Source organism: Trachemys scripta, chromosome 25 (genome assembly GCF_013100865.1).
Source record: "Trachemys scripta elegans isolate TJP31775 chromosome 25, CAS_Tse_1.0, whole genome shotgun sequence".
NCBI classification, from domain to species: Eukaryota; Metazoa; Chordata; order Testudines; family Emydidae; genus Trachemys; species Trachemys scripta.
The window spans coordinates 5,332,428-5,345,502 of NC_048322.1; the positions used below are offsets into that span (position 1 = coordinate 5,332,428).

The window sequence follows — 13,075 nt, forward strand, 5'->3', positions numbered from 1 at the left end:
GTGGGCTGTAGTCCACGAAAGCTTATGCTCTAATAAATTTGTTAGTCTCTAAGGTGCCACAAGTACTCCTGTTCTTCTTTTTACGGATACAGACTAACACGGCTGTTACTCTGGACCCTGCTAGTGGCTCCATCTCCTGTATCAGTCTATGGCTAGTAGGTATATGATGGATCTGCTGGGAGAGACAAGGGGTTCTCTCTTCATCCCCTCACCCTGGTGTTTCCTGGATGCTCTGAGTGGGATGGGGGTGGGACTCTGCGACTGTGATCCATCCAGATCGCATTTGATCGCATCCTTCCATTTGATTGGCTCCTCTCCCCCACAAATAGTGGTGCTGTGAGTGGGGCAGCAGGTACTGAGTGTTGGACTCTTGCTCTTTCAGGGGCTGGTGACCTTCGAGGAGGTGGCTGTGTATTTCACGAACCAAGAGTGGGCTCTGCTGGACCCCACTCAGAGAGCCCTCTACAGAGACGTCATGCAGGAGAACTATGAGAATGTGACCTCGCTGGGTAAGGATTCCTGTCCCGTCGGTTATTAGAAGGGGAAAGGAAGAGATAAGATTCGTGTCAGTCCCTCAATGCCACCTCTATTCTGACCTCTTTCCGCATCACCCCAACATGCCAGTGACACACACACTACCAAAGACCCTTCCCTGCTGCAGAACGCTTTGGGAACAGAGCACAGGAGCAGTATCGCACAGTGTCAAGATCTCCTGTTTGCTCAAGTAAAACTGGGAGTTAAGTCCAGCATGACCAACCAAAGGTTCCTACCCCTGACCTTCTCTCAAACCCTGAGCCTGCACCACCCAGACCAGAATGTGCTTGGGGTGTAACAAGCAGGCTGCTGGAGTCAGAGCTGCTGGTCCAGGGTTACTTATCACACAGACACTCCATGCGTTCTTGAATGCTGGCTGGGGGTATCCAGACAACGGAGCGCCAGCAGCAGAACATTTAAACTCACCCAGGATTACAGATGACAGAACTCCTCACTGGTCTGGATTGCACCCATGCGTGTGAAAATGGCCTAGGTTGGTAGTGAAACTTCCTGAGACATGGAGAGTCTTGCTCCCCCACCACCATGTGTAATAGCCACATGCTCTCTTCTCTACAGGCTCCTCGGATCTTGGAGTGCATCAGTCCTGAAGTCACATGACCTGATTCTTATTTTTCACATTCTGCTTTTCCAGACTAATTAGAGTCTGTTACTCCTGAATTATTGCTTCTAATTTCCCAGTGTTCTCCTTACCCAGGGATTTTCATACTCCCTCCCTTTCCACTGGACTCACTAGATTCCCCAGTACATAAAACCGGCTATAATGGGTCAGACCAAAGGTCCATCTAGCCCAGTATCCTGTCTTCTGACAGTGGCCAATGCCAGGTGCCCCAGAGGGAATGAACAGAACAGGCAATCAACAAGTGATCCATCACCTGTCGTCCATTCCCAGGTTCTGGCAATCAGTGGCTAGGGACATCATCCCTGCCCATCCTGGCTAATGGGCATTCCTGGACCTATCCTCCATGAATTTATCTTGTTCTTTTTTCTAACTCTGTTCAAGTCTTGGCCTTCATAACATCCTCTGGCAAAGAGTTCAACAGGTTGACTGTGTGTTGTGTGAAGAAATACTTCCTTTGGTTTGTTTTAAATCTGCTGCCTATTACTTTCATTGGGTAACTCCTAGTTCTTGTGTTAGGAGGAGGAGTAAATAACACTTCCTTATTTACTTTCTCCACAGCAGTCTTGATTTTATAGACCTCTATCATATCTCCTCTTCGTCGTCTCTTTTCCAAGCTGAAAAGTCCCTGTCTTTTTAATTTCTCCTCATATGGAATCTGTTCCATACCCCTAATAATTTTTGTTGCCCTTTTCTGAATCTTTTCAAATTCCAATATATCTTTTTGGAGATGGTGCGACCACATCTGCACGCAGTAATCAAGATGTGGGTGTACCATGGATTTATACAGAGGCAATATGATATTTTCTGTCTTTTTATCTATCCCTTTCTTCATGATTCCCAACATTCTGTTCTCTTTTTACTGCTGCTGCTGCACGTTGAGTGGATGTTTTCAGAGAACTATCCACAGTGACTCCAAGATCCCTCTCTTGAGTGGAAGCAGCTAATTTAGACCCCATCATTTTATATGTATAGTTGGCATTCACTTTTCCAATGGGCTGCAGTATGTGCTATCCTGACATCTAGCACTGCTGAGATTCTGCATTCAGTAATATCTCTGCCCTTCCTGTTCCCTTTCTCCACTGAACCCCACCAGCCCATGCTTACTGTTCCCAGCTTCCTCAGGACTCTCTCTTCGTCTCTGGACCTCTCTGTCAGCAAGAAGCAGTGCCAGGGAGACTTGCCCTCTCTCTGGAGTCTTCAATTTCTGGGACATGGATTTACCCTCTCTGTGTTGTAAAAGGCTCTGTCATAATGAATGTCTGTGACATTAACCACAGTACAGTCTGGACTGTTGAACAGCTGTGTTCCCTCAGTTCCCCAAGCTGGGGTGCCTTTTCCACTGTTTTACTGTGAGAACAGCCACTCCTGGGCAGTTAACACACAGTCTCCAGCATGTAACTCTCTCCCAGCTACACAGTATTGAGTTCTGCTAGTCAGTGACTCATGAATTACACCTCAGGAGAGCATCAGCAAATTGTCAAGTGCCAGATTTCCCCCCAGAAGTGTGCCTCTTGCACTGTCCAGCATGCTACTGAACAACACAAACTCATATTAAATCTGTCATTTCATCAGTAGAAAATGACATGCACCAGCCTTTTATCCCAAATGGAATTTCCCACACACTTTAATCCAAACACACTAGTTAGATAAAACAATAAAACAAGATTAACTACCAAAAAAAAAAAAAAAAAAAAAGATATTAGGTGACTACGGGTAATGAGGCATAAAAGTTAGACTTAGTTACAAAAGAAATGCAAGATAAAACACAAACTAACATCTAACTTAACAAGCTAAAATGGATTCAAAGCAAATATTTCTCTCACCATGTGCTGGCTTTCCTTTCAGCCAGGACTCCCCCTAACCCACCCCTGCCGCCCAAGTTCAGGTCTTCAGGAATTGTTGTCATGAGGAGAGGGAAAAGTGGGAGGAGAGAGTCTCAAGCATTTTCCCCACCTCTTTTTATAATTCAGTCCTTTGTACTAGAAACATCTTCAATTTTTACCTGAGTTATGGTGACAGGCTGTCTGTTGTGGATGTGAGCTTCAAGTCTTCCCTGTGATGCAATGTAAATGAGTCATAGAATATAGAATCATAGACTATCAGGGTTGGAAGGGACCTCAGGAGGTCATCTAGTCCAACCCCCTGCTCAAAGCAGGACCAATTCCCAACAAAATCATCCCAGCCAGGGCTTTGTCAAGACTGACCTAAAAAACATCATTGCATGAGAGCTGACATACTTTCCCTCAATGTCACAGCTTCAAGCCACATCAAAATAAGATGCAGCAGAACCCCTAAAATGGAGCACAACTAGATATGCGAGCCTAATTAAAGATCTTAAGGACAGTTTTGAGGAAAGATTCCATGATTTGCAGCAGAGAAGACCTCAAACAGATTTCTGATTGACCCTTTTAGTGCTGAAGCCAATTGTCTGAAGCCCCCTTTAGTCACTGAGGAAGCCACATCCCAGATGGAAATAATAGAACTTTTGGAAGATGACAGATTAAAATCTGTTCAGAAGACACAGGGGGACCCTTACTTTCTGGAAATCTGTACCAAAGGATAAATACCCCAACATCAGAGATGCAGCCCTAAAATTAATCTTGATGTTTGCCTTGACCTATCTTTGGGAGTCTGTTTTCTCGACACTCAAACATGTGAAATCCAAGCACCGATCCGTCTTGACAGACGGTCACTTAAGAGAACTGCTGCATGTGAGCACAACTGAACACAATCCAAACTTCAAGGGAATTGTTGAAAGCCAAGATTTCCAGAAGTCCCATATCTATCTATCTATCTATCTATGTATATATACACACACACACACACACACACACACACACATATAGATATATGTATATAATCGTTACATATTACTGGGCTCTTTGGCAATGTACATTGGTAAATTCTGGCTCTCTCTCAGGCTCAGGTTGGCCACCCTTGCTACAGCTGATGACCCTTCATGGGCCATCAAACAGGCTAGGTAGTGCCAATGCCATTCTACCTGGGGGTGTCCCCCAGAAACACTGCACAAGTCTGGAAATGCAGATATGGCTATATCTGTATATCTATAACTCACAATACAAAAGTGATATAAACATAGAAACAAGAGTCTCATACTTGGAAAATCATAACAATCATAACAGATACCTTACATGGTATATTAGCATGATTCATTGCAATTTTATAATATTGGTATTAATAATAATAATATAAAGTGTCTCACAATTCTATACAGTGTCACGCTTAGTAAACCAGTGAACAAGTATGGATTGTGAGATATCGTTTGAAAACTCAATCTACTGAATATTATCCTCCTGTTAAAATATGTGTAGCAACACTGTATGTAAAGTGATGAGATTTTACTGTATGGTATTACTGAAAAAGTTACAATTCTGGGGAACATCCACAGACCAGTTCCTCAGAGACAGCAAGGCAAACAGCTAGTGAAATAGCCATTCTCCAGCAGGGAGAAGGTGTGAACAAGACATCGGGCTCAACGGGTAGCAATCAATGGCTCCATGTCTAGTTGGCAGCAGGTTTCAAGCGGAGTGCCCCAAGGGTCGGTCCTGGGGCCGGTTTTGTTCAATATCTTCATTAATGATCTGGAGGATGGCATGGATTGCACCCTCAGCAAGTTTGCAGATGACACTAAACTGGGAGGAGTGGTAGATACACTGGAGGGTAGGGATAGGATACAGAGGGACCTAGACAAATTGGAGGATTGGACTAAAAGAAATCTGATGAGGTTCAACAAGGACAAGTGCAGAGTTCTGAACTTAGGACGGAAGAATACGAAGGAGGAGTACGGCAGAAAGGGATCTAGGGGTTATAGTGGACCACAAGCTAAATATGAGACAACAGTGTGATGCTGTTGCAAAAAAAGCAAACGTGATTCTGGGATGTATTAACAGGTGTGTTGTGAGCAAGACACGAGAAGTCATTCTTCCGCTCTACTCTGCTCTGGTTAGGCCTCAGCTGGAGTATTGTGTCCAGTTCTGGGCACCGCATTTTAAAAAAGATGTGGAGAAATTGGAAAGGGTCCAGAGAAGAACAACAAGAATGATTAAAGGTCTTGAAAACATGACCTATGAAGGAAGGCTGAAAGAATTGGGTTTGTTTAGTTTGGAAAAGAGAAGACTGAGAGGGAACATGATAGCAGTTTTCAGGTATTTAAAAGGGTGTCATAAGGAGGAGGGAGAAAACTTGTTCACCTTAGCCTCTAAGGATAGAATCAGAAGCAATGGGTTTAAACTGCAGCAAGGGAGGTCTAGGTTGGACATTAGGAAAAAGTTCCTAACTGTCAGTGTGGTTAAACACTGGAATAAATTGCCTAGGGAGGTTGTGGAATCTCCATCTCTGGAGATATTTAAGAGTAGGTTAGATAAATGTCTATCAGGGATGGTCTAGACGGTATTTGGTCCTGCCATGCGGGCAGGGGACTGGACTTAATGACCTCTCGAGGTCCCTTCCAGTCCTAGAATCTATGAATCTATGAATCCCATTCACTGTTACAGACTAGGGACCGAATGGCTAGGCAGCAGTTCTGCAGAAAAGGACCTAGGGGTTACAGTGGATGAAAAGCTGGATGTGAGTCAACAGTGTGCCCTTGTTGCCAAGAAGGCTAACGGCATTTTGGGCTGTATAAGTAGGAGCATTGCCAGCAGATCGAGGGACGTGATCTTTCCCCTCTATTCGGCATTGGGGAGGCCTCATCTGGAGTACTGTGTCCAGTTTTGGGCCCCACGCTACAAGAAGGATGTGGAAAAATTGGAGAAAGTCCAGCGGAGGGCAACAAAAGTGATTAGGGGGCTGGGGCACATGATTTATGAGGAGAGGCTGAGGGAACTGGGATTGTTTAGTCTGCAAAAGAGAAGAATGAGGGGGGATTTGATAGCTGCTTTCAACTACCTGAAAGGGGGTTCCAAAGAGGATGGATCTAGACTGTTCTCAGTGGTAGCAGATGACCGAGTAATGGTCTCAAGTTGCAGTGGGAGAGGCTTAGGTTGGATATTAGGAAAAACTTTTTCACTAGGAGCGTGGTGAAGCACTGGAATGGGTTCCCTAGGGAGGTGGTGGAATCTCCTTCCTTAGAGGTTTTTAAGGTCAGGCTTGACAAAACCCTGGCTGGGATGATTTAGTTGGGAATTGGTCCTGCTTTGAGCAGGGGGTTGGACTAGATGACCTCTTGAGGTCCTTTCCAACCCTGCTATTCTATGATTCTATGACTCTTTCCAATTTTTCCACATCCTCCTTGTAGTGTAAAAAGAAGAACAGGAGTACTTGTGGCACCTTAGAGACTAACAAATTTATTAGAGCATAAGCTTTCGTGGACTACAGCCCACTTCTTTGGATGCATATAGAATGGAACATATATTGAGGAGGAGGCGCTGATCGGGGAGGCTGTCTGTGGGTGGGAGGCGCTGGGGGAGGGAAGGGGGGCTGATAGGGCTGCTGGTGGGTGCTGAGCAACTACCATTTTTTCCCCAGAGTCAGCTCCTTGCAGGAGCCACATATTATCTTCTGAAGATATTTTCCAGAGCCATAGGTTGGCCACCCCTGAGCTGTACAATGAACCCATGGAAAAGACCAAGGGGATACACCTATTGAGTCCACCTGCCTTGACATTGGCATTTTCACTGAGGAGCGCCCCAGGCACACTGGGTCACACTAAGTACTGAAGTTAAATTAACAGAATGTTTTTTTTATGAAATCACCTGAACTCCTTTGTTTTCTTTAATCTGAGCAGGGTTTCCAGTTTCCCAACCTGATGTGATCTCCCAGCTGGAACAAGGAGAAGAGTCATGGGTCCGAGACCTCCAGGGTTCAGAGGAAAGAGAGATCTTGAGAGCTCCCTGCACAGGTGAGGAAACATTAAACCAACTCAGAATCTGTAAGTGCCTGAAGGAAAAATCTGGGATGCCCTACAAAGCCCTTGGGAGGTCTCTCAGTTCATTATTGTCCCTAGCAGGGGTCATATCCTCAGGATAACCATAGCTCATGGCTTCCTGTAGGTCCTAGCAGACACCAGGGAGTAGCTTCCTCCCTTCCCCCTGCGTATTTGGATGGGATGTGAAGGCTGAATTGACCCCCTCCTCTCTCCTATTTGGGGGAAGAGTTTGGGGGAGTTCAGTTCCTGGTTTTTATTTGACCTCTCTCCAGCACTTGTTTTGGTTTGCTCTTCCCCTTTCCATCCCTATTTGAGGTTTCTGTCTCTATCACAGCAGGTGATGCAATTCTTTGTGAGAATGAGCAGAATTCTCAGCAGGAAGATGCTGAGCAAGTGGCTAAATATGGAGCATTATCGCAGAGATCGAAAAGGAATGTGTCCAGCAGTCATGAGCAGGGAAAATCCTGTGAGATTCAGCACAGACCAGAGAGAGAACAGGGAAACCAGCCAGGAGAGAAAGTGGGTAAATATATTTATTCTCAGGGAACTCAGGAGAACCTCAAGGAAACCACAATCCAGCAGGAAATCCTCATGGGAAAGAGAAAAAATACATGCACTGAGGGTGGGAAAAACTTAAGTGACTACTCAGCCCTTATTAAACATCAGAGAATCCACACAAGAGAGCGTCCCTATGAATGCAGTGAGTGTGGGAAAAACTTCACTCACAAATCAGGCCTTTTTCAACATCAGAGAATCCACACAGGGGAGAGGCCCTATGAATGCAGTGAGTGTGGGAAAACCTTCATTCGGCGCGCACATCTTATTACGCATCAGAGAATCCACACAGGAGAGAAACCCAATGAATGCACTGAATGTGGGGAAACCTTCAGTCAACGCTCCAGCCTTGTTAGTCATCAGAGAGTCCACACAGGGGAGAGGCCCTATGAATGTAGTGAGTGTGGGAAAACCTTCAGTCAACGCTCAAGCCTTGTTAGTCATCAGAGAATCCACACAGGGGAGAGGCCCTATGAATGCAGTGAGTGTGGAAAAACCTTCAATCACAGCTCACACCTTATTACCCATCAGAGAATCCACACGGGAGAGAGGCCCTGTGAATGCAGTGAGTGTGGGAAAACCTTCAATTGCAACTCACACCTTATTACCCATCAGAGAATTCACACAGGAGAGAGGCCATATGAATGCTGTGAGTGTGAGAAAACCTTCAATTGCAGCTCACACCTTATTACCCATCAGAGAATTCACACAGGAGAGAGGCCGTATGAATGCAGTGAGTGTGGGAAAACCTTCAATCGCAGCTCAAACCTTATTACCCATCAGAGAATCCACATGAGGGAGCGGCCCTATGAATGCCGTGAGTGTGGGAAAAGTTTCACTAACAGAGCAGCCCATCTTAATCATCAGAGAATCCACACAGGGGAGAGGCCCTATGAATGCAGTGTGTGTGGGAAAAACTTCACTCATAGATCAGGCCTTTTTCAACATCAGAGAATCCACACAGGGGAGAGGCCCTATGAATGCAGTGAGTGTGGGAAAACCTTCATTCGGCGCTCACATCTTATTACACATCAGAGAATCCACACAGGAGAGAAACCCAATGAATGCAGTGAGTGTGGTGAAACCTTCAGTCAACGCTCCAGCCTTGTTAGTCATCAGAGAATCCACACAGGGGAGAGACCCTATGAATGCAGTGAGTGTGGGAAAACCTTCATTCGGTGCTCACATCTTATTACACATCAGAGAATGCACACAGGTGAGAAACCCTATGAATGCAGGGACTGTCGGAAAACCTTTTTTTGGAGCTCAGCCCATGTTAGGCATCAGAGAATCTGCAAGGGAAATCAACGCCATAAAAGCCTCTAGGGCTATCAAGACTTCTTTTTTTCTTTAATACTTTGGCTGATTCCCCCATAGTGACCTTTAAAGCTGTTTGAACTGTTTGCAGCACCGTTATCCCTCCGCTTGTCCAGATGGGTGATCTATTTTTGCCTTTTGCAGTTCACCCTGTTTCGAGGTAGACCCATTTGTCCTTTCTATCAACTCCATTGGCTCATGAGTAATTCGAATGTGCCCTTCCTACAGGGAACCAGGGAGCATCACATTTATACCATTCCTCCTATTGCAGACTTATTGTTAGTCACCAATGATGCAGATTGTATCATTGCTAGTTGTTCTTACGTTGCTCTGGGTTGTGCTGAAGAGCAGTTATATTGGGAACTTTTAAAATTATATTTAAATGAAGAGGAGCAGGGGCAGGAAAAAAGGTGTCAATTCAGCCTCTGTGACACTGGAAGGAGATGGTGTGACTCAGAGATTCCCTCCTTCCCCATCACTCCAGAACTGTTACCTCCTATCTGATCCATGCAGAGTTTGTCTTCATCACATTCTATCCATCCACTTCTCAAAGTTTCATGTGATGAAGTGTTATCAGCTGTCTGTGCTTGGAGATGATGCTGTGACTTCTTTAATCCTATATCAGAGTCACTATGACTGGAGATGAAAGGTCAAAGACCCGGAAGGGGAATTAAAATGGATCCCAAACACAGTGTGATCATTTGGAGTTTAAATCCCAGGTTCCATCTATTGGTAAAGCCACTTCTGTCAAGGTCACTGTTTTGTCCCCCATTATGGGGATGCTAGGATACTAAAAAATAAATAAATAAATAACATAACTGACTATTGAGACAGTGCTGAGTGAAGCAGGTTTGAATGGATCAGAGGAGAATGTGATGGGAGAATCTCTTGTCCTGATTCTGAATAATCAGATGTAACCTACTCTGGAATTTCACTTGACACTTTCATTGTCATGTATTCTATCTCTCTGTGATGTGGGTTTCTATCTTTCCTGAAGGCTGTTTGGTCACCCAATTGGATATTAATTCAGTTTGATAGGATGTAGCTCAGATTTATTGGAGAATTTAAGACAAATGACCATTTGCTAAAGTCATCATTTCTCAGCTCATCATTTCTTCAACTTTGCGTTTTCCCCATCCCTCCATGATGACATGGAAAAAGTTCAAGTGTAGTTCTGTCAATAGGAGAGAACTCTCCAATTTACTCGACATACTAACAAAGAAACAGCAGTGATTTAAAATCTCAACTCGGAAATGATGAACAACAGCAGAATCCCAACTAACTGAAGGAAGTGCATATGATCACAGTGTAGTTCAGTTGTTGAAGTCAATCTTGTCACAGATGATGTGGGGAGAGAATTCCACGGTAAGTGATTTTGAACTAGGCAAAATGCCCGTGTATTTGGTTCCCAAAGCATTTGTAACCCAGGCTCCACAGAAGATCTCTCCTAGCTAATCCTATGCTATGGGATGCAGACGTTGAAGAAATAGAAGTGGAAGTTTTGTTGAATTTATCCTTTGTAGGTGCTAAAAATGTGTATAAAATGAAATCAGTGTTGGAAATCTAATAGCTGCAGAAAAATAGCTATTTTTGAATAGAAACTCCAGCTCTGATAACTAACAGAGATTCTGATCCAGGCCTGTATCCAGTCCCTTGCCTGGACCTGTGCCACCAAATAAAAAAAAACTGGGCATGTTTCAGGAAGCCATTCCTCACTAACACTGCTGAGATTTTGAGTGGTTTTGTAAAGGATTCTACTTCAGAGAAGTGTAAATTTACCCTAACGAAGGCCAAGGATTTGGAAAGAACTGGGGTTGAAAGAGTCCACATCCAGTTCTTGATTTCCATCCCAGTAAAGAAAGCTATGGTGACCAATCACCCAAGGAAAATTGTTTGTACAACTCCACTTACTAGTGCAATGTCACTGATTACAGTTCCAAAGGATACCAGGGTTAGACTGAGAACAATCATCCTTCACCGTTTGGATCCAAAGAGAGAGTGCTTCATAGGACATTCCTTCCCCGTGGATCCCAAACTAGCTGCTTGATTGGGTAACAAGGACTTTCAGGCTGTAGAAATGATGACAATCAATGAGGCAACAAATGTATCAGGCTCCAATTTCAGACTTCCAGATACTCACATGTTGAGTCCTGATTCTATGGTTTTATGTCTGAGGCTCTGGCTACACAATAAAGCTGATGTTGGCGCAGCTGCACCAATGTAGCTGCGCTGATGTAGCACTGCTATTACAGACGCGCTCAGCCAATGGGAGAGATCTCTCCCATTGGACTTTATTAGTCCAGCCCCCGCAAGCGGCGGNCTTCTTATCTCAGGACTTCTCACTTTGCTTAAGAGCCTTTGATTAATCATAAATGTGCCTCCCAGCACATGGTTTTATTTACAAGAACACAGGATTTCTTGCAGTGGGTGATGGGGTGGAAGGATGGAGGGATTGGGGCAGGCATGAGCTGTACATCACTAGAATCACAGACTATCAGGGTTGGAAGGGACCTCAGGAGGTCATCTAGTCCAACCCCCTGCTCAAAGCAGGACCAACCCCTAGACAGATTTTTGCCCCAAATCCCTAAATGGGCCCCTCAGGGATTGAACTCACAACCCTGGGTTTAGCAGACCAAGGCTCAAACCACTGAGCTATCCCTCCCCCCATCAACTTGAACTGAGCCAAACTCTCCAGCCCACATTTCATCTCCTTGCCCCCCTTCTCCCCTAGGTGCTATAAAGGATTCCCGGTCACTGTAACATACAGACAGCCCGTGGGCAGGGTCTCTGGGCTAACACAGAGACTGACCCTCTCCTGCCCAGCAGCCTAAGGGCATCATGTCACCCACGTGTCTGACCCTGCCTCTCCCTGGGCTCAGGCTGGAAGGATGGGCCCTGCATTCACCATGTCACTCAGGGCAGTGGTTCTCAACTATGGGTACCAATACTCCTGGGCATACCTGGAGGTCTTCCAGGGGGTACATCAACTCACCTAGAGATTTGCCTAGTTTTACAACAGCCTACATAAAAAGCACTAGTGAAGTCAGTACTAACTAACATTTCATACAGACAATGACTTGTTTAGACTGCTGTATAGTCAATACGCTGAAATGTAAGCACGAGATTTACATTCAGATGGATTTATTTTATAATTATACGGTAAGACTGAGAAAGTCAGCCATTTTTCAGTACTAGTATGCTGTGACACTTTTGCATTTGTATGTCTGATTTTGCAAGCAAGTTGTTTTTAAGAGAGGTAAACTTGGGGCGACTCAAGACAAATCAGATTCCTGAGATGGGGACAGTAGTTTGGAAAGGATGAGAGCCGCTGACGCAGGGCACTGTGATCCCAGGCAAACCTGAGGGGCAGCGGGCCCTGGGTACCTACCAGCAGCTCCTCGCTGTGCTGCTGCTCCTCGGCTTTGGCTGCTTCTCTCTCTTTTCCCAGAGGGGCCAGACGCTCTCGTGGGGGCTCCTGGAAGAAGGGGGGGGGAAATTGCTGCAAACGGCCTCCCAGCTGCCAAATTTCAGGGCCCGTCCTGCCCTGCAGAGTCTCTGGGACTCAGACTTTTATCCCAGGTCTTGTTCAGCCTCAGCGAAGCTGGTGAAAGGGGCAGCAGGTTTGCCAGAGAAAACTCAGGACCCCAGTTTGAAGTAACAGGGATGCAGCTCCCAGCTGCAACCATCCCCAGGCCCTACCCACATCTCAAGCAGCCAACTTCAGAGATTTCCCCAGCTCCAGTCCCCAGTGCTCCCGCAGGGCCAGATCTGAACATAGACTCCGCCCCCCCCAACCAAATATCCCCCAAACCCCAGCTCCAGGTAGCCCCCAAACTCCAGCAGCCCCACGATCCTCAATACCAGCTGCTTCCATCCCCTCGCTCTGCAGCCGAGCCGGGCTCCGAGCCCCTCCCGGCAGGAGCGTGTCCGCCCCACGCGTGTCTCCGGCCCACGCCCCTCACCCAGCACCTGCCCGCTCCGCGCTGCCCCCGGACCCACCGCGCTGCCCCGCGAGCTGCAGGGCTGGAGCAGCCTCCACACTGGGCTCCCGGCCCCGGCCATGGCTCCTTTCTGCAAACACAAAGGGCTCCTGGGCGGGGGGGCAGGAAGGGGCGGCTCCTACCCGGGCGGGTCCCTCGCAG

General features: G+C 46.1%; 2 protein-coding genes and 1 long non-coding RNA gene across 8 annotated transcripts in view; 2 read left to right on the plus strand and 1 right to left on the minus strand.

The window, feature by feature from the left end:
- LOC117870084 overlaps positions 1-440 on the plus strand; it is a 5,499-nt gene extending 5,059 nt beyond the window's left edge. For all 3 annotated transcript variants that reach the window (XR_004643910.1, XR_004643908.1, XR_004643909.1), the window contains one exon: positions 383-440. This is a non-coding gene — a long non-coding RNA (uncharacterized LOC117870084). The remainder of the gene's footprint in view (positions 1-382) is intronic.
- LOC117870058 (E3 ubiquitin-protein ligase TRIM7-like) overlaps positions 1-13,075 on the minus strand; it is a 26,167-nt gene extending 13,092 nt beyond the window's left edge. The window contains exons 1-2 of one of the 4 annotated variants that reach the window (XM_034757271.1): positions 12,933-13,075; positions 12,322-12,408 (exon numbers count right to left, since the gene is read on the minus strand). In XM_034757271.1, coding sequence (XP_034613162.1) covers positions 12,322-12,408; positions 12,933-12,995 — 150 coding nt within the window. In that variant the 5' untranslated portion in view covers positions 12,996-13,075. The remainder of the gene's footprint in view (positions 1-12,321; positions 12,409-12,932) is intronic. The other 3 variants (XM_034757268.1, XM_034757267.1, XM_034757270.1) reach the window with 3 other exon arrangements.
- On the plus strand, positions 457-10,610 carry LOC117870007 (zinc finger protein 883-like). Its single transcript, XM_034757154.1, is given in 4 exon segments — positions 457-509; positions 6,921-7,034; positions 7,396-8,834; positions 8,836-10,610. Coding segments are annotated over 4 exon segments (1,722 nt in total). The 5' UTR covers positions 457-475; the 3' UTR covers positions 8,971-10,610.